The following is a 19,812-nucleotide window of genomic DNA, read 5'->3' as shown; positions in this document are numbered from 1 at the left end:
TTCTATTCATTACAAAAGACTTGCCCGTTAACCGTTGAAAACCTTTGTTAACCGTAGTTTTTCGCTTCGTTTATGTTTAGCATTCAAAGTTAATCGATTGTTGCAAAAATTCATGTATTGAATTCTAAATTCAAGGGGAGAAACAACATTTCGAAAATTGCGGGATTCACTGTTAAGATCCTGCGGGTTAGCGCGGGATATTGTAACGTGACCCCTGATACCTGGCTATTTTTAAATGATCTATTATTGCAAAATGTCCTCTCTATATAATTTAGAACTGGATTCTTTGGTCAAATACTTTTTAAATGACTACAACTCGTCCACTGGTCTTCAAAAGCGCTTGTCCTTCTCATAGTAGCATCTACGACCGCCCTTGAAAAAAACATGCGTGCGCCATTGACCTTAGAAGTCTCTTTTTCCTCTGTAAAATTTAAGTGAACAATATTTTGAAGACGTAAATTATTTTTACAAAAGCAACTCGAAGAGTTTCAATTATATATGGGTCCTTAGCTCACCGAAATATCGCAATTCCTCAAAATTCATGAAAAAGCCGTTTACACAATCTTGGACAAAACTAGTTGACACATACGGATTTCACGCATTTTTCGCTAATGACTCGACTTGCAAGCGGGTTAAAATATCTTATCCCCCTCCCCCCTACTCAATGTTGTTTCTTGTGGTTTGCGGCTCGACAGGCTTTGTTTTAAAAACACTATAGCATTACCAACATTGAAATGGGGGGAAGGGGGGTTGCGAAACTGAACTCCTTTGGCTAAACAAGTGGAAATTTGCTAAGTGTTTCAACAGTTTTGTCCAAGATTGTAGCTAGCGTGACGTTTATCCTTTTAAGTTTCAAATGTTCTCTTATTTTACTTTCGATATCTCCGGAATCCATTCTGCTTGCGCGATTACTCACGTGAATCTGTTGCCATCTCACAGAGTTGGGCACTAGCTATAAGTTTTTTATCAGTTTATTTTGGCGCAGTACATTTATCTTATGTTGCGATGACCTTTTTCCCTATTAACTGCCCAGAGCGAAAATATTAATTACTTACTGCTAGCTTATGTGACGTGTATCCTTTATAAGTTTTAAATGTCCTCTCATTTTACTGCCGGTATCTCTGGAATCCACTTAGAAGTCTTACATCAAGTATTTTGTTTGCGTTAGTACTTGCGTAAATCTGTTACCATCTCACGAAGTTGTACACTGGCTGTAAGTTTTTTTATCAGTTTATTTTGGTGAAGTACATTTATCTCATGTTGCGAATACCTTTTTTCCCTCAATTTATTGTCCAGAGCGCGTTCGAGCCTTGTTGCGAATTTTTTAACCCATTGCCCTTTAGAACATTGGTGGACAGTCTAATTTGTTCCAGTCTAATTTGCATATGTATGTCCACATGCTTGTTCCACTTGACCGTGCAATTTGTTTATGTCTGGCATAGCATTCGCTTCCCCGCTAAACTAACTCCATTCGTGTAGTGTACAAACACTACACTAAAAACGTAGTTTCTGACCTCAAAAACAAAGGGTGGACTTATACGTTGGATCGACTTATACAAGGGTACACCAATAAGAAGACATGAAGTTCTTACAGCTTAAAACTGCGCTGGTAACGTGACCAGCCTAGAGGAGCCTTGTGGGGGATAAAAAAATGTGCACCCCCCAAACCCCATTACCTGCAACCAATGTTGTGACTGAGAAACAAAATGGTAAGAAAACACCTTGTGTGACATTTCATGGTTGACTAGTTCCATCTGCAATTAATTATTTTTCTTATATGCTAATGCTGGCCAAATTCTCACAATGTGTGGTTCCAGAAAATATCCATACTCCCCCCACGGATGGTCACTGGAAATTCCAAGGGGGAGGGGGGTTTAACCCAAGAAATTTCCGAGGGGAGGAGGGGGTTCACAGGCAGTTTCTTTTCCAGAGGGTGAAGAACATGAAGAAAATTGAAGCAGCACACAATCGATTCAAAGCATACTCACGTACGTTGTTTTATAAAAAAATAAGGCTCCTTTCCATTGAGATGAATAAGCTTTAATATTTATGTGTTTCATTTGAGTTTTCTAGCGTTTGCAAGCGCTACAATTCCAAAGACACTTCGTTCTTCGTGACCGAGTCAAAATGGCGGACGTGACAGGCGAAACTCATCCCCAGACTTCCACTGGGGCCTCTCAGAAGGCCTGGCTTCTCAGCCAGTAAAATTACTTCGGCCGAACCGAACGTGCAACGTGAAGATGTTTACGATATCGAATGCGCCATTAACGGCGTTTTAGTTGCTGAAATCTTAAAAGGAAAAGCTTTAATTAGTAGAATTTTAGAGGAATATCTAAGACAGCAAGGAATGCTGTAAGTTGCGATTTTTATTAAGTTCGCCAATAGTAACTGTGAAAGCAAACCAGAAACGCTTCTGCGATGGAGGCGAATTAGACTTCAGCTCAAAACAGAGAAGAAAGAAAAATGCAAGACACTCAGTTTCAACTTTAAATACTAAGTTTTAAACATATTTATCAACATAGAAGTAAATTCAAACTGGATGGCAAGGATGTATACTAGTAAAGCTAGATTACGTGTATCCGTAGAACGATGTCAACGCGTCATGTTGTTAAAATAGAGATAGAGTTTGATTAAAGGCTATTGTATTTGTGTAACTGAGTTGTAGTCTTCATTTTCAAAAGAACAAAACCATTTGTATTTTCCAGGGGGTAGAGCAGTCCATGTTTAAAAATAATGGAAATTCCTGGGGGGTGGGGGGTCATCAATGACCCCTTTGGAACGGAAATTCCTAAGGGGTGGGGGGGTGCAAACCAAAAAACCATCCGTGGGGGGGATATGGATATTTTCTGGAACCACACAATCCTGATTCATGAAGCCAGACAATCTATTAAATCAGCATTCAGTGTTGTATCTTATTGCTGTTTAAACATTGAATAACTCGATTTAAATCAAATTTGAGAAGAACGCTTGAGTTGTCTTTAGCAGAGTGAAGAGCGAAAAATACATTTTGCTTAAAAATTGAATATTTCACACTAAACATGCTAAATAAAGACCAAATGATTTGTAAATCTTTCACAAGTAGCTGAATAACAGCTTTAAAACATACGTGACTGACCAATATCACAAATTATCAATGCCTTGTGAAAGTGAAAGTTGTCATGTCAGCACATTCTTTGACACGAACGTAATGGTATTTAAACACAGTATCAAGTCCGCTAAAATATACCGGCATTACATCTCCGCGCCGGTTTAAATGTGTCTTTCTGAAATGGGCAATACCACTGGAAATTGTAGCCTGAAGGCTCCATTTATTCCTTTCATGAGGGGACGCAAGCGGCGTCAACTGTAAGTTCCTGATTTCTTAAGAGGATTAGTTTGCGGTTATCGAAAGTGTTATAATCTGTCAGCAGCATTTGAGTTATCTTCTCATCAGTTGTGTTATATTACATGGATCAATTTCCATTCTGGCGGCAGAATAAATTATAATGTTCGCGGCGAATTCTGCTTTGGCGGAAATTGGGAAAAGACAGAAGAATCTCATCTAGCAAGGAATGATTTCTAGATACTTTGATGTGGCGTAAACGTTTCGACCTTTTTGAGATTTAAGTTGTTTTCGCCTTATGCAAGATGATTGTTTCTATGTTCTATCGATCGATCATTCATGTGGATTTACAAAGTGAAATTACGGTGAGTTTGCAGCCGCGAGTTGCGGTGACGCTGGTGCCTTCCACGCAGAAAGTCGTTCAAAATCCTAAATATGTTACGACAGATTGCAAATGGTTCGTACCTTTCAGTTGTGCCGTGAAAATTAATTGTCGGTTACACAGACACTCGTTCTGCAGCAATATGTTTTTTTTAGTTCAGTTTTTCAGTCAAACACAAGAAACGCTTTAAATATAATCATGGCCCGGGATATCACGTCATGGATCATTAATAAGGAGGTCGCCAGGTAAGTCAATCCATTAAACATTACTATTTTTAGGTCATGGTCAGTAAATTGAAGATTCCATCTTGTTTTCTTGTTGTAACATTTGGTCAGACTCTTGTTACAAAAACACAGATTTGAACGGGCTCATTTTATTTGCGATACATTATGTTTCGCTAAATTCATTTTCTATTCGTTCTCTAAAATATACAGCCGTATCGTCAAAGTAAAGATTAATTTTAAAAGTGCCCAGTACAAGAGTATTAGCAATGTAACCTGCAATTCTAATTCTGCTCAATTCTATTTTCTCCATCGGAGCTGGCGGGCGGCGCGCCTCATACAGTCCGATGTAACCTGCAATTCTAATACTGCAACCGCTTTAAAATATTTTCTCCATCGGAGCTGGCGGGCGGCGCGCCTCATACAGTCCGATGTAACCTGCAATTCTAATACTGCAACCGCTTTAAAATATTTTCTCCATCGGAGCTGGCGGGCGGCGCGCCTCATACAGTCCGATGTAACCTGCAATTCTAATACTGCAACCGCTTTAAAATATTTTCTCCATCGGAACTGGCGGGCGGCGCGCCTCATACAGTCCGATGTAACCTACAATTCTAATACTGCACCGCTTTAAAATATTTTCTCCATCGGATCTGGCGGGCGGCACGCCTCATACAGACTGATGTAACCTGCAATTTTAATACTTCACCGCTTTTAAATATTTTCTCCATCGGAGCTGGCGGGCGGCGCGCCTCATACAGTCCGATGTAACCTTAATTTTTGCCCCCCCGAAGCAATTCTAATACTTCTCCGCTTTAAAATTGTGTCAATGTTCTTTCCTTCAACTGGTGGCTCATATAGTTTAGACCGCAACACGGAGATACTTATCATCGAGCCACAATATATACTTTTAAGTCTGTTTTTCCAATGGAATACATAATCAAGAGTAACTAATCATTAGCTGGCAACGTTTTTTTTGTCTGTTAGGTGGTGTAGCGTCATGGAACAATTGCAAAAAATAAGTTTATGAGCATGTTTCTATTGAAGACGGCTGCACACATATGCTTGCCACAACACTTGTACATTGTACAAAATGCTGAAAATGGAAACAGTGCGGCGTTATCTAGCATTGTTTTCCATTGGATGCGTTTTTCTTCTGAAGGCTTTGCTTCGATACAGCTTTAAGATTCAGTTTCGTGATTTTACGGGCCAGCTGTTAGGCCGCTACTCTCGCAGTTCACATTACAACTTCACGACGATTTGAGAGTGTCATTCAGAAATAGGTGAAGCCGCTGGCATTTTTACCCTGAGGGCTCAGGTAATTCCTTCAGGGAATACCTTCGGTGTTTACGAACATCATGCCGAAGAGTGTTCGGTACCATTCGTTTTGTCAGACTTGAAAAAAGGTGCGATATTTACGGGAAAGACATTTAACCGATTTCAAAGGAGAAGAACAATAGCATAATTAAGCGACTACGAACTGGACAGTTGAATTAGTATCCTTTTGTTTACTGTTTTGTTCGTAAATGTGTGAACGAACTTGTCAAAGTAGTTTGAAGATTTTGAGAATTTGAACATTTCGCTCAGAAATGCGAACACTGATTTGTATTTATAGAATTAGAGCATTTTGAGACCATTAAAATGAGATGTTGAACGACTTCTTACGACCACTGTAAGCCGAGATTCGATTTTTTCGGTAAGTAGCGGCGGAATTACGCATTGTCTGCATTGTAAACAAAAGGCGCGTGTTTATCCTGTAAATGCCGACCACAAAAGTGAATTATGTAAGGCCTTTTTCTTAATCAAAATGAATAGCAAAACAGAGTGAAGATTAGGAATGGCGTTTACCCTACGTTTTAACCCAAAAGTGGAAATCTGTATGCAACCGGAGTTGAGTCAACCGGATTTAATATTTTTTGGCGAAAGATCGACGTGAGCGCTTCAGTTAAACAAACAACTAAAACGTAACCTATCTCCTTTTAATAGTTTCTATCTTCAAGTACTGTTACCTGGCATTATTTAATACGGATGCTTTTCTATAAAAGGTGGTGTTTAACTTTTCGTGTAAAATCTTGAAGTTTGTTCAAAAACATTCTGCGACTTTTTGTCGCGCCGACAAATGAAATCAACAACTCAGAAATTCATAAGTTTTGCTTTCGATAAATTAAAACGAAGGAACTGAAGTTATCAGCGAAACAAGCGGGGAATTTGTTTCTCAATTCACAGAAAAAAATCCTTGAAGAAAGAAAAAAAGAAATCGAGGTTATTTTCGCCCGAGAAACTTTCATTTACACAAGTGACAGCAATGTTTACATTTGCAATTGCGAGCGAGACGATTGTTTGAGTCGAAGGTTGTTATACAGCATTTTAAATTTATTTTGCGAGGTTCAGTACATTTCAGCAATGACAACAACGGGATTGTAACAGTGTCTGCTAAGCCAACATTGTTTTAAATACTTCATGATATATATATTTTTTGAATGGTCCCCACGCCACGCCATATTTTAAACTCTCCGCAAAAGTTGTTGGCTTCTTGTCGCCGGCTTGCGGCACGCTAAACAGTGACATTTCAGAATCGATCAAGCGGCAAGTTAGTCCCACAGGTTTTATTGAACTTCGCAAAACAAAAGGAAAAAGTCTCACCTACATCAAAGCGTTTGCGCTCTTTAGGCTCTTCGGAAATATGCCACATTCTCGGCAAACTACTCGGCGGGAATATGTAATGAGCTAGAACAATAGACTGAATATATGAATTCTTAACGACCGCAAAATTTGCGGTACACACTCAAATCGAGATGAAGTTGTCATGCAAGAATTAAACTGCTTTGGCCTTTAAAAAAAATCATAGGAAAATTCCTATCTATTATTGTCGGCCGTTCATTATGCAGCTAATTCAGTTTGGTAAGTTACTTGCGGCTATAATATGCGCTCGTCAGTTCGAAAACTCTATACTTTTTTTATAGGCTCGATCAGGAAAATCGAACAAGGTGTACCGATACAGCAGTCCGGCTGTATTTTATTAACAGCCTCCCCGGTATTATAAAATGTGCTGTGCATTTTCGTTGTTAGTTTAAAAACTTGTTTATTTTCACGCTTTCTTCAATAATCATCTTTAAAACTGGTTCTTTGTTTCTCCGATTTTGCCGAGGTACATCGACAACATTTTAAAAACTCGAAATCACAGCGCGCTGTTATCACAACATCACAAAATTATCAGTCGACGGTATTATGATCATCTTTTTCTGGTTTTCATTAGATTAAATAATGTTTTTGACAGCGAAACAGATTATGACACCTTTCGCGGCTTAAGCGAAGAAACCTGGTGTGAGGTATGTTAGGAATGCTAGGATAATATCCTAGCATTTCTCTGAAGTACTTACAGTTGACACCGCCTGCGTCCCCTCATGGGTATAAGTTTCGGCAGCCACCGAAAACGTGTCGCACAACTTCGGTTTTATTCGTTTCTAAAAAGGTGAGATATTTTGGAAGAAGCCGCCCAAGTGACTTCAAAAGACGGAACAATAGCGCAATTAACCTACCTTGAGCGAACGGAGTTGTGAACGTATCCTTTTGTTCTTGATGTGTGATTAAACGTCTGATAACCACTACAGACATTTTGTAGATTGAAGTCTTTCGCACTGTATTTTTAGCTTTTATCTTTATATATTAGTAAAGAGCGTGTTGAGAGCTTTAAAAGAGATCTTGAACGAGTAATAAAGTCTTGCGAATGTCTTCCATGACTAGCGATCTGGAAACAAAGACATTAAGACTGCGATGTCCACTTCTTTCTGCCGTGGAGTTTTTTTCAGATTCATTTTCTTCTTTTCTAGACTTCAAAAGATGTTATTTACAGCAAGGTGCCCAAAAGTGTGACCACTTTTAATTTATTCGCATTCTTTTGTGCAGATTTAAGCCAATCAAAAGCCGTGGATAGCTTGCAGTTGACTTCTGATTGGATTAAATCTGCACGAAAGAATGTGAATAAATTGAAAGTGGTCACACTTTTGGGCGCCTTGCTGTAAATAACATCTTTTGAAGTCTAGAAAAGAAGAAAATGAATCTGAAAAAAACTCCACAGCAGAAAGAAGTGGACATCGCAGTCTTAATGTCTTCGTTTCCAGATCGCTAGTCATGGAAGACATTCGCAAGACTTTACCCAAACTACAAACTTGAAATGGAGTTCTCAGGATTTGCATGCTGAGCTTAATGCAATAATTGCACTAGACACTTAGAAAAAAAAAGAAAATAAGAAAAAAGAAAATGTAAAAAAAATAAAAAAAAAAAAAAAGATGTGATGTTGTGGATTCGAACCCAGAGTGGATCGCACCACGGGCGATCTTACTAACCACTACGCAACCAGTTGACTTGAATTACGGATGTTCAGTTTTAAGTACAAATTGTGTTTCCCACACAAAGAGCTGTTTACAGTTAAAAGGCGTACCAGAGTGCATTCAAGGTCAACCGAAATGAAGACCTGTGAAATGTATTTTTTAACGTTTTTGCCATATTTTCAATGTTTGTTACATATTTTTTGTCCAAATCGCAAAGATAAAACACCGGTAAATATTGTCTCAGTCTTCAAAATTGCGAAATTTAGCACCTGCGAAATAAGTACCAATAAGGTATTCTCCCATAAACCTGAAGATACAACTCCTCTTTCATCATTGTCGTTCATTATTTACTACAGATGTAACCACATGTCCTCTTAGAGGGTTTTTATTTTTACATACAATCTTACAAGTAATTATGTATCATGCCCTCCTTCCCTGGAGTGTTAAGTAGGGGGGAGGGCATGGTTTCAGGTTAATTGTTTCCTATTTTTTAAGCATATTCCTATTTTCTGCTATTTTTTAGATAAAACCTCCTATTTTTCTATTAAGAAATACTGTTGTATAAAATCATTTGGGATACATGTATAGCAGAATTGTTTCCCAACCCTCTCCTCATTGCTTTAGGGTACAAATCCTACACCTGTACACATTATTGATATTTCAAATTTTCTTCATTTACTCAGTTACACAGTTCGTACTGATCCACGCGACGTGGCCCGTGTAGAAAGCAAAACGTGCATTTGTACAGAGGACAAACGAGAATCTGTTCCACTAACTAAAGAGGGAGTGCAAGGCAAGGTGGGTCAATGGATGAGTGTCAAAGATGCGAATCGTGAACTTGAGGATAGATTTCCAGGCTGCATGAAAGGTCAGTGTAACTAATATTAATAATACCGTAATTTCTGGCAGATTACCCGCGGGTAATACGTTGATTTTTCAGTAAACTAACGTTGCTGGGAGTAATAGGGTGGTTTAATCTTCCTGTAAGTATTAAACAATAGTTACAGTACTGACAGAAGATAAAACAGAGATAAGAGTCACGCTTGCCACAAACCTATGTTATAGTAACTCGTTTTTAACTCGGAAAATTCCGAGTTTTGGTGAGAGGGCCGATTTCACTCCTTCCATCGATTCCTGTTAAACATTTTAATTGAATTAATTAATATCAAATTGAATTAATCAATTAATCTTGTGAAGCGGGTAGGGGGTTGGCTAAAACGCGAGCTTTACTTTGTTACTTTATATGAAGCACACAAAGGCTATATATTTGTTTCTGAAGCCCCAATGCTCTCCTTGTGGTACGTATTCTTCCAGCCATAAACCCAAGCACAGGGAACTTTGCATTAACATGCGCATAAGACTCGAGGTGACAATATTGGCTCGATCACAAGAAATCTACATTTCTAAAATGCCATCCAATATGGTAAACACCGAGATGACTAAACGTCGTACACACGCATGCGCATAAGACTCGAGGTGACAAATATTGGCTCGATCACAACAAATCTACATAATTCTAAAATGCCGTCCAATGGTAAATGCCGAGATGACTAAAAGTCGTACCATCCATGATCGAAATACGTCTTTGTAGTCTCAAAAGTGAAAAGGAGATGCAGAAACTGATGGGAAATCAAGTTCTTTGACAAGGCGACAATTTGTAACAATCGAGCCGCATTTAGCACTTTCTTCTATCATCATAATGCATTTTGTATAAGCTTTTAGCTTCGGTATGAGCTTCAACACTTGATTTTAGTTGGAAACACAATACTCATTCGCTAAAAAGAAATACAAAAAGAAATGAACAATATACGATTTCTCGAATACATGATTTCTAACGTAAAACTTGACATGATTTTTCGTTCTGGTAAATTGGTACAATAATTACAGTGCGAATACTCCCGGGACAGTTTGAACAAAGTACCATCCAGCGATTCAGGATGCACCTTTTGGCGGACCAATGACGTTGAAGAACAGTTACACAACTCCACGCGGCGCCCCGGCCCTCTCTTGGGGCGTCCCTCGTTCTCCTCCCTCATCGGGTGTCGCCGACTTCGCAGTGTCGGCGGGTCCTCCACACGAAATCACAGTCGCGCTGGGTCAGTGCCGGCACTGGACGTGGGGGAGACACCCCCAACACCTCCACGTCGTCACCGTGACATTTCGGGCGCCCAGCATTGAGCGGGGCTGCGGGGTCGCCCGGGGTGGCCTGTGTGTGGTCATGGGCTCGCTCATCTTCCCTATCGCACCCCCAACAACAAGTCGCGCGAAAGGTCGGAGGTCCGCATCTTGGTGCTGAGTTGGTCTTGTTCGTGCTGGGTCCCTCAGTTGCTGCGTGCTGTTCCTGTGGCTGTAAATAAATGATATGCTTATAGAGACATCATATAAATACGTGTGTTAAAAAATATTAAAAAACCAATAGGAAAAAAAAAAGAAAAAAAATTCTGTTAGTTCAGGATTCGATCTCTTAACAATTCTGAACTTCAGTTTACAGTTCACTGCCACTTCCAGTTGCGCCACGACGCCACAACCGGAAGTTGATGTGAGAAAAATCGGATTTGAACCGCTGAGTCATTCCCTGGAAAAGCGGGCTCAACTAAGTGTCGAGGTTTCTGTTTCGAAACCGGCAAAAACCTACGGTTTACTTGCCTAGTGATTTGCTTTGGTGACAGCATTTCACATTTGAGCATCTGTAAAGTGCATGGACGTTCAATTCGAGAGTGGTCTCAGTAGTGTTTGTTGAAGACCTCGATTTCGCTGCTTCACTCAAACTGAACATACGTACACTACAAGTTACGAATGGACTCACATCATTGTGGAGAGTGACTGAGGGTGGAATTATTCATGGCTGTTGCTTTGGGAACCATCATAGGTAAGCTAAGCATGAACATTTTTAAATATTTGCTGTTTGTATACGAAACATTTGATAGATTTTCCTTCGGGTATGATCGGAAGCGCTCGTAAAAGTCACCTGACAAATGATGTGTACTAAACCTTGCTGAACTCAGCGATTCGCCTTTAAAGCATCACTTGTGCCCATAAATAACCAAATTTTCTACATTCATATGGATTCTTATACGTATCAGACAACAATCTGAACGACTAATATAGAAAACAGAAATTTTGTTTCAAACAAAGGATATTTTGACTTGCTTGTTATTCTCATGTTCCAAATTTTTGGACTGCCACAACTTGCATTTATAAGCATAAATTTTTGGAGTGAAAAAGTAATCAACCTCATTATTTTGGAGGGTGAGGATCAGGCATGTCAACTGACATCCCTATCCTTAATGAAGGTATCCAACTTTAGGTAAGTTGCTAACGTTTAGGGTGTTACTGGGGTGGGGGTGGGGATTTTATACAAACACTGGTAAGCATTTTGACTACATCTATACACCTTTATACTATTTCCTCTTTAACCTACAGCTGTACATGATTTTTCTTATTTCAGGTGCAACAGTTTATTATTTGTTCAACATATATGGAACCAAACGAACACTGCATATATCCAAGTAAAAGAGAAATGTTAACAACTTTGACACCTGCTGAGATACTTATAAGCTGCAACACCTTGGAAGCCTTTTTGGACATTGCCTGCAGGACAAGTCATATGGTAAACTTCACGGAATAAAACTGAGAATTACATGGGTCTGAAAAAGAAAGACATCAAGTACAAGTATTTTGACTTCCTTGGACTACATTTATGAGTAATTACAGAATTCAGAAACACTTCAATTTGAACTCGGTCCATTCACTTTCGGCCATGTACATCACTAAAAGTCAAGGATGCCTACAAAGAAGATGCATTGCTTCAGAAAAATTCTGGCATTCTACATGTCACCACCTAATAATTGATGCCACATAGAGAGTAATCAGTCATAATAACTAAACATCTGAAATGAACTTATTCTTTGAAGTGAAATGACAGTCAAGGTCACACTGTTATACAGTCTACAGTCCAAGTTGTGGCTGTTAAATTATTTTTCTTGCCAAGTACTGTTATCATGTGTCCTGCTCCTGACAAAAATGTCATTGATAAATTTTTACAAATTGTATTATACAGTACATGTTGGCTTGTTTATTTTGTTTGTACGTGCGACATTTACATTATTCCAATGGAATTGATAAGACAATACAGTGTTCATTACAACAATGTTAATGTCAATTTTTGTCCCTTTTCACTCACCCAGACGATATGACACCAATCTATTTAATTTAGTAAATTATTATTTGTACAGTATTTTAACTAAATATTAAATAATAAATAATAAATATTTGTTGCACCTATTAGGGTGAAACTTGTTCATTTTATATATAATGCTCTCTTCTTGTCCCCAGAGGCAACAATGTTATTCTTCAGAACCAAGAATAATTTAGTTATGGACTCTGGGGACAAGATTGCGAAAAAGCTACAAGAACACTAACACGTATAAATTTGTTTCAGAAAACCCTTTGCTCTCCTTGTGGTACTACTCAACGTAATTTACACCAAACGCATGCGCAGATTAGTCTGCGTTGTTTTCTGGAACTATCATGAACATCGCTTGTATTGCGCGTTTGCGGTAGGCTTCCTGCAGACTTCTTGGCGCCAAGTAAAAACCGCAAATTAATTAAATTAGATTTTGAGACTTTCACAGCGCTTTCGTAATTAGGTATGCAAAAACTTGCACTGGGATTTTTGGCGTGAACACCTGATAACCAGGAAACAAATATCCTAGCTGTACTGCGTTTTAAAAAACCTGTCGAAAAATATGTTTTTTGATTAGATTTGTTTCTTTAGTTTTTGAGAATCGTCCTTCGTGCAGTCTAAACCTTAACTTAATTAAATTAAACAAATGTCATCGAAGCCGCCGTAAAACAAACAAAAAACAAAGGTTTCATGCAGGGGGGGGGGGGGGGGAAGAAACGAGGTCTGGGACCGAGTAGCGATGCTCTCACAACTTGCAAAGCGATCAATTCACGATGTAGTCAGCGGTTTTTGGACGATGATGCAACAGGCAATCTTTTCCCGCGAAATGGAAGCTGCTATGTCGTGGAATCACTTATTATAAAGGGGTTCAATTCTCTTAACTAAAAATCTAAAAGCAGCGTGTTTAAATCCGAAAATTTCGTTATCGTCGTGTAGTTTTAAGAACGCAGAATTTTGTGATGCTGCGCTACTTTTCAGTGCTGAAATGCAAATGTTTGACATGTTTGTACCACGATTTTCAACTGGCCCACATGGGGATTGTAAATGAAGTAAAACAAAGAAAGACCAAGTCAACAAACAACCTCAAACAATAGAGCAAGAACAATAGCTCCGACCAGCGCGGGAATATTCGATCGCCACGTTTTCATTACCATTCCCGTGATGGTTTTATTTCATAACAAACACCACATATTGACACCAAGAACCTTTTCGGAGAAATTTTCGCTGCTTTAAAGTCAAAACTAAGAAAGTCTTTTTTATTACTACATATATAAAAAAAAAAACGAACTCTCTCACTGGTCCCATGTTTTTGTTTTGGCAAGTTCACAAAGAAAGGAGCTGCTCATGCGCCTTAGTGACATCCGCTGACTACCGCCCCGATGATTGCTTTGCAAGTTGTGAGAGCATCGCTCAGATTTCATATAAGAGAATGTATGGGAAGTTGCTTTCCCCCCCTGGTTTCATGTTATCGCATTTTCAAGGAAGACAAAAGTATTTTGTTACAAACGAACAAAAGTGTCGTGTTACATTTGCAAAGATTAGCGTAAGGAACACCTGGGAAAGAATACAAGTAGCCTGTGAACAGTTTTTCCGAAAGTAAAATAAAGCAAATAAACACGAACATATATAAAACATCATACTTTCAATTGTTCCATATTGCATTCTGCACTTACCAAATCATCGAGATTTTTTTAATTGAGAATCACTTCCTATTGATTCTTGTATCATGCTTTGCTTGCTTTAGAATTCTTAACGTTGCTTGATCAAAGGTTGGATGAAAACATATAATTAAAAACGTTCAATGCAAATTTTTTCCCTACGTGTTTGTGTTTCAATTATTTCCTTACCTTGTCAATTTCACAGCTTTTGTTTAAAAAACTCACACCTAAACAATGAAGCAATGGCTGCGGTCACATCTAGACTGCTAACTATAGTTAAGAGGGCGTTAACTATAGTTAGCTATTTCGGTAATGTGACCGCTTCCCTGTTCGCCCTAACTAAGTTGGGTATAGTTATACCCAAGCAGGGTTCATGGGTTAGTGTTAAGTATACAAATTAGTGTAACGTGATGAAAAATAATTGTCGGCACGCATGTGATCAAAATATTGACAAGTGTAGAAATATTACAAAAATACTCGACACATCAGTGAAAAATTTACAGTTAGCACTGCCTTAATATAAAAAGTATTTTCCCGTTTCAAGCGATTTCTAAGACCCAGTAGATCCCGAGATATTCTTTTTTGGAGAAAATTGCAAACCGAATCATCCCAGCTTTCTCTCAATGTAACAAAAATGGTGCTCGACGATCGATTGCTCCAACAACGAACGATTCGCATTCTGTTAAGTCTTTATCCAATGTATTAAAAACATTAATACATTGGTTATTTAACTTGTAAAACAAACTTAAGAAAGTAATGGCTGAGGAGAGTGCTTTTAACTGCCCGATTGGTGGCCAAGAAGCAGAAACGTTTATCTTATTCCACATGGACACAGGCATGAAATGCTTAGAAATCGCTCTATCACTTCAAATGTGCGAGTTCTCAAACTATTTAGCATAACTTTCTTTTGTTTTTGGGTGCAGGTTATCTGCCATCTTTTTTCTCATTTTGGCAAAAATCGACTGGTGCGGGTAATCTGCCATGCGGGTAAATGGCCAGAAATTACGGTACTTCCAAATAATAGAAACATGTAAGTCCCCATTATCTCCACAGTTCATGAAAATATCAAATTTAATCAGTGTCAATCCCTTGTGCGAGGCAGAGGAATTTGTCACTATACCCAGTCCACAGTATAGGGGATCTTCACATTCAGGAAAAAAACGTTTTTCAAGAGCCGTATAGAATACTAGTAGTAATCAGGTTCTGGTACCTTTAAACAAGCCCTTTTCAAAATTATTGACAAGCAACCCTGACATTTTTATAAAGAATTTCCCCCTCCCCACAGATAAACCCTGAAGTGAGCCAGGTATTTTCTATTTGTTTGACAATTATTTTTACCTCTGCCAAATCTTTAAATAACCAGTGTAATGTAACATCTTAGATGCATGATTTCTATACTATTTTACACATTTTCATGTATTAAAAATATATCAAATTTTAGGACGCACCATGTACGTGATGCCATTCAGCATGGGTCCTGTGGGATCACCTGTGTCCAAGATTGGTATTGAGATTACCGACTCTCCATACGTTGTTTGCTGTATGCGCATCATGACACGTATGGGTGGTAATGTTTTTAAGGTTCTTGGTGACGGTGATTTTGTGAAGTGTCTGCACTCAGTTGGCGTGCCTAAACCTGAACCACCATCTGACTACAAGTGGCCATGTAATCCAGAAAAGACCATCATCACTCATTTTCCTCATGACCGTGAGATCAAGTCATTTGGAAGTGGTTATGGTGGAAATTCTCTGTTGGGGAAGAAATGCTTTGCTCTAAGGATTGCTTCCACTCTTGGTCGCGATGAAGGCTGGTTGGCAGAGCACATGCTGGTATGACTGATGTCTTTAATATTATAGTTCTCTTGGTAAAGGCCTTTTGTTTCTGACTTCACCTTAATTTAGTAGCAGGAAATGATATGAATGTACATGTATTGAATTAATAAGCATCACAGGCTTCCCAAAAAATTATTTATAATTGCCACTACAATCAAATGTTTCATTTTTGATGTTTTGGCTGAGGAAGGACTATGCAATGTCCAATAATAATAAAAAACTACCTGGTCAGTGGTGAACTTAAATTAACATGCAACAGTTACAAGTTCTATACCTGACAGGGAAGCCTGTGATACTGGTCAGGGCATACCTTGTTTTGGCAGCTGTTAATTGACCATAACATGGATGTCCAACATGGAAGATGTGAACCTTGTGGTAAACATATTTGTGGAGTACTGACGGCCACCATGTTGAGTCGCATAGTCGAAGGTATTGAAGGCGCACTTGCCCGCAAACCATGCTACTAGCCATGACTCAGTGCATATGAGTGGCTCTTTTTGGGTAAAGTCTTACAAGTGATATGACCTTGAAATGACATGAAAGTGAACATTAAGAATGAATAAAAAAGATACTGAATCTTGCATTGTTAAAATAATATTTATATATTAATCAGTACAACAAACGATCAGCATCAAGGAAAAAACCAGTTTCATGAACTCTCTAAGGACCACCTTCAACATGTTAACAGTAGCAGGATATTTCTACCTTCAGTCTCACATCTCAATTTCTAGCTTGGCCAAGTTTGCATTTTCTCCTGACAGGTTGCAAGATCATGGTAATGGTGACAATTATTTTTGAGATGTTGTGAAAATGTGTTCAATACATAACTTCTTTCCTTCTTTTACAGATCATGGGCCTCACTAATCCCAAGGGAGAGAAGAAGTATATCACTGGAGCTTTTCCAAGTGCCTGTGGCAAAACAAATCTGGCCATGATAACAGCAACTCTGCCAGGGTGGAAAGTTGAATGTGTCGGAGATGACATTGCTTGGATGTGGTTTGATGAAGAAGGTCAGCTGCGAGCTGTCAACCCAGAGAGCGGCTTCTTTGGAGTTGCACCAGGGTCATCTTATTTGACAAATCCAATTGCAATGAAGACCTTTCAGAAGGACACAGTTTTCACTAATACAGCAGAAACTAGTGATGGCGACTTTTGGTGGGAAGGTACTGATTACAGAAACTATGTTCCTTTATGTGTTGCATGGTACACAATTGTCTTCTGTTACCTTTAGTTAATGACTCAATTTAACTCCCCTTCTTCCAATATGCGTCCCCCCCTTCAAATGTGATTTTGTCAATAAGTACCTCTATTCCAGTAGCATCCCTATTGTGGATAACTGCCCCTACTGAAGTCATTGACGTCGAATAGATAAACTCGTGAACCTTCACCGTACCACACAAGTATATATTTACTGCTAAAATGAACAATAAATTCTTTTAAAAGTAACTGAACTTTCAACAATTTACTGTTATTGTAGTTATTTAAATATTTATTTAAGTTTTGTTTTGAACATTTGGTTGTTTCTGAAAAAATTGATTAAGCGCCCCATCTCGAATAAGCACCCAAAAGTAAATAAGTGCCCTGGGCACTAAATCGAATCATGTACTTTTAGGTATAAAAGAATACCTCAATTAAAACAACTGGGCAAAATGTTTTACTGCATTTCAGTGACAACAGTGAAAGTACTAGTAACATTAACACCACAGCTCACTAAGTCTTAATTATTACAATAAAAGCTTTACTTTTCCATATAAATTAAGTTATCAATGCAATGCTGTAGTGAGCAGTATATGCTCAATTCTCCCAAAGCTTTGAAGTTGATCTATTAGCTTAGAAAAGCATTTTTCATATCATTCTAGCACGACTTGTTTAAAGTTATGTTTGAGAAATTCACGTTCAGGCCTTGGAAGTAGCAGATTGGTATTATAGGTATTTTTAAGTTGAGAAGATCATTAAACTTAGAGCACTTAGTAATCTTGTACAATTTTATACTCCAGCACAGACAGACCATGCACAAGTTGGCAGATCGTGTCTTGGGTACCAGATGGTACCAGCTTGTATGTATGCTCTCCCAAAGGCTAACTTGATTTTTACTATAGGTTTAGACCTGCCTGAGAATGTGAGCATCACATCCTGGCTTGGCGAGAAAAACTGGAAGCCTGGCAAAACCAAGGCAGCACATCCTAACTCCAGATTCTGTGCCCCAAGTGATCATTGTCCTATCATGGACAAAGATTGGGAGAATCCCAAAGGTGTTCCTATCAGTGCAATATTGTTTGGTGGCCGACGCCCAGAGGGAGTCCCTTTGGTGTACGAGGCGTTTAACTGGCAGCATGGAGTGTTTGTTGCCTCATCTTTGTCCTCCGAGGCCACAGCTGCTGCAGAGCACAAGACTAAAACAGTTATGAGAGATCCTTTTGCCATGAGGCCTTTCTTTGGCTACAATTTTGGCAAGTACATGGAGCACTGGTTGGGCATGGAGACACCAAAACGCAAAATGCCAAAGATATTTCACGTGAATTGGTTCCGTACTGATGAAAAGGGTGCCTTTATGTGGCCAGGTGAGTTTATTCAATAAACAAACCAACTTAAGAAAATTTAGAGTAAAATGCTGCAAAAATTGACAAAATATTATGTATCTGTCCATACTCATTACTGAGTCATTAGTCATAGTAATTTGACTGCCTCTGCTTCGATTATATCGTCGTTGCTCTATTTGAAACCTTTTTTAAATTGGGTGTCACGACCAATCACAAGGCATAATAGACTTGTGCTTTGAGTTTATTTACAAATTTGAGCTGCTTTCGGGTTTTTTTTTGTGTTCTTGAATATTTTAGAGAAGCGTTATATTTTAGAGAAGGGTAGTGTCTTGCCTAGAGTATTCAATATTTCAGAGTAGGTCGTAGTTTACAGTAAAGTGGTTGCACTTAATGTGAGCAAATCAAATTTTGAAGAAATTTTAATTTGCTTAAAGGCACACTTTACACCCTCATTTGAGTGCCCTTATTCCTTGTGTACGTAAACTCTTAGCACGGAAATGGTACTTCCATCCACCTTGTCGTCTAATGTGTCCATTTGGTATCAACAGGATTTGGAGAAAATTGTCGTGTTCTGGACTGGGTCTTGAAGCGTTGTGACAACGAAGACGTAGCAGATGTGAGTCCAATTGGGTACATTCCTAAACCCGATGCCATCAACATTGACGGCCTTGGTGAAATACCCATAAAGGAGTTGTTTGACATCCCTAAAGACTACTGGCTAGAGGAGTGTGAGCGTCTGCGCACCTACTACGATGAACAGCTTGGTGAGGACCTGCCTAGTGCTGTACTGGACGAGTTGAACGCTCTGGAGGAACGTCTTAAGGCCGCTTAGACTGGAGACTCCCGACGACTTCCATTTAACCTGTAAACTGCATCACAAAATAGTGATTCCACATAAGATTGTTTGATTTTTTTGTTACTGGACAAATATAGGATAGTGTTATTAATATAGAGTACGGCTTTAGAAGTTGGCGTGACAAGTTGAACCTTTTAAGCAAAGAACCTGCTGTAAAACTGAGTTAAGTGTAGTGCAATAGCTTTAAAGAGTACGCACTGATTGTAATAATATATGCCACAAACATGTGTCGCTGAAATAAAGTTAAACTGTGTAATATGCTCTATTATGTTTAACTGGGTCAGTAAATACTGTTCCCAGGCTTATTCTCAATTCCTATCAGAACGTTGAACGCGGAAAAAGAACTACCGAATATAATGTGTGAAAAAAGTGATAACTGAGTGAAAAACGTTAAGTTCTGGCACAAATTAATTTTCGACTTCACTTTGTCTTCGGTTTCGACGTCGTGATTTCTGAAGTATTTCTTTTGGGTACCCACATAGG

General features: G+C 38.8%; 1 protein-coding gene across 2 annotated transcripts in view; it reads left to right on the top strand.

Moving 5' to 3' along the window:
- Nucleotides 1–19,589, top strand: part of LOC144650074 (phosphoenolpyruvate carboxykinase [GTP], mitochondrial-like) — a 31,440-nt gene extending 11,851 nt beyond the window's left edge. For both annotated transcript variants that reach the window (XM_078509727.1, XM_078509728.1), the window contains exons 3-7: nt 8,940–9,124; nt 15,542–15,930; nt 16,781–17,096; nt 18,033–18,494; nt 19,022–19,589. In XM_078509727.1, the coding sequence (XP_078365853.1) occupies nt 8,940–9,124; nt 15,542–15,930; nt 16,781–17,096; nt 18,033–18,494; nt 19,022–19,305 (1,636 nt within the window). In that variant the 3' untranslated portion in view covers nt 19,306–19,589. The remainder of the gene's footprint in view (nt 1–8,939; nt 9,125–15,541; nt 15,931–16,780; nt 17,097–18,032; nt 18,495–19,021) is intronic.
- Nucleotides 19,590–19,812: the final 223 nt, after the last annotated feature.

Source organism: Oculina patagonica, chromosome 4 (assembly GCF_052425735.1).
Source record: "Oculina patagonica isolate OP01 chromosome 4, crgOcupat, whole genome shotgun sequence".
In the NCBI taxonomy this organism is placed as follows: Eukaryota; Metazoa; Cnidaria; class Anthozoa; order Scleractinia; family Oculinidae; genus Oculina; species Oculina patagonica.
Note: the sequence above shows the minus strand (reverse complement) of the source record. Positions and strands in the feature narration are given on the sequence as shown.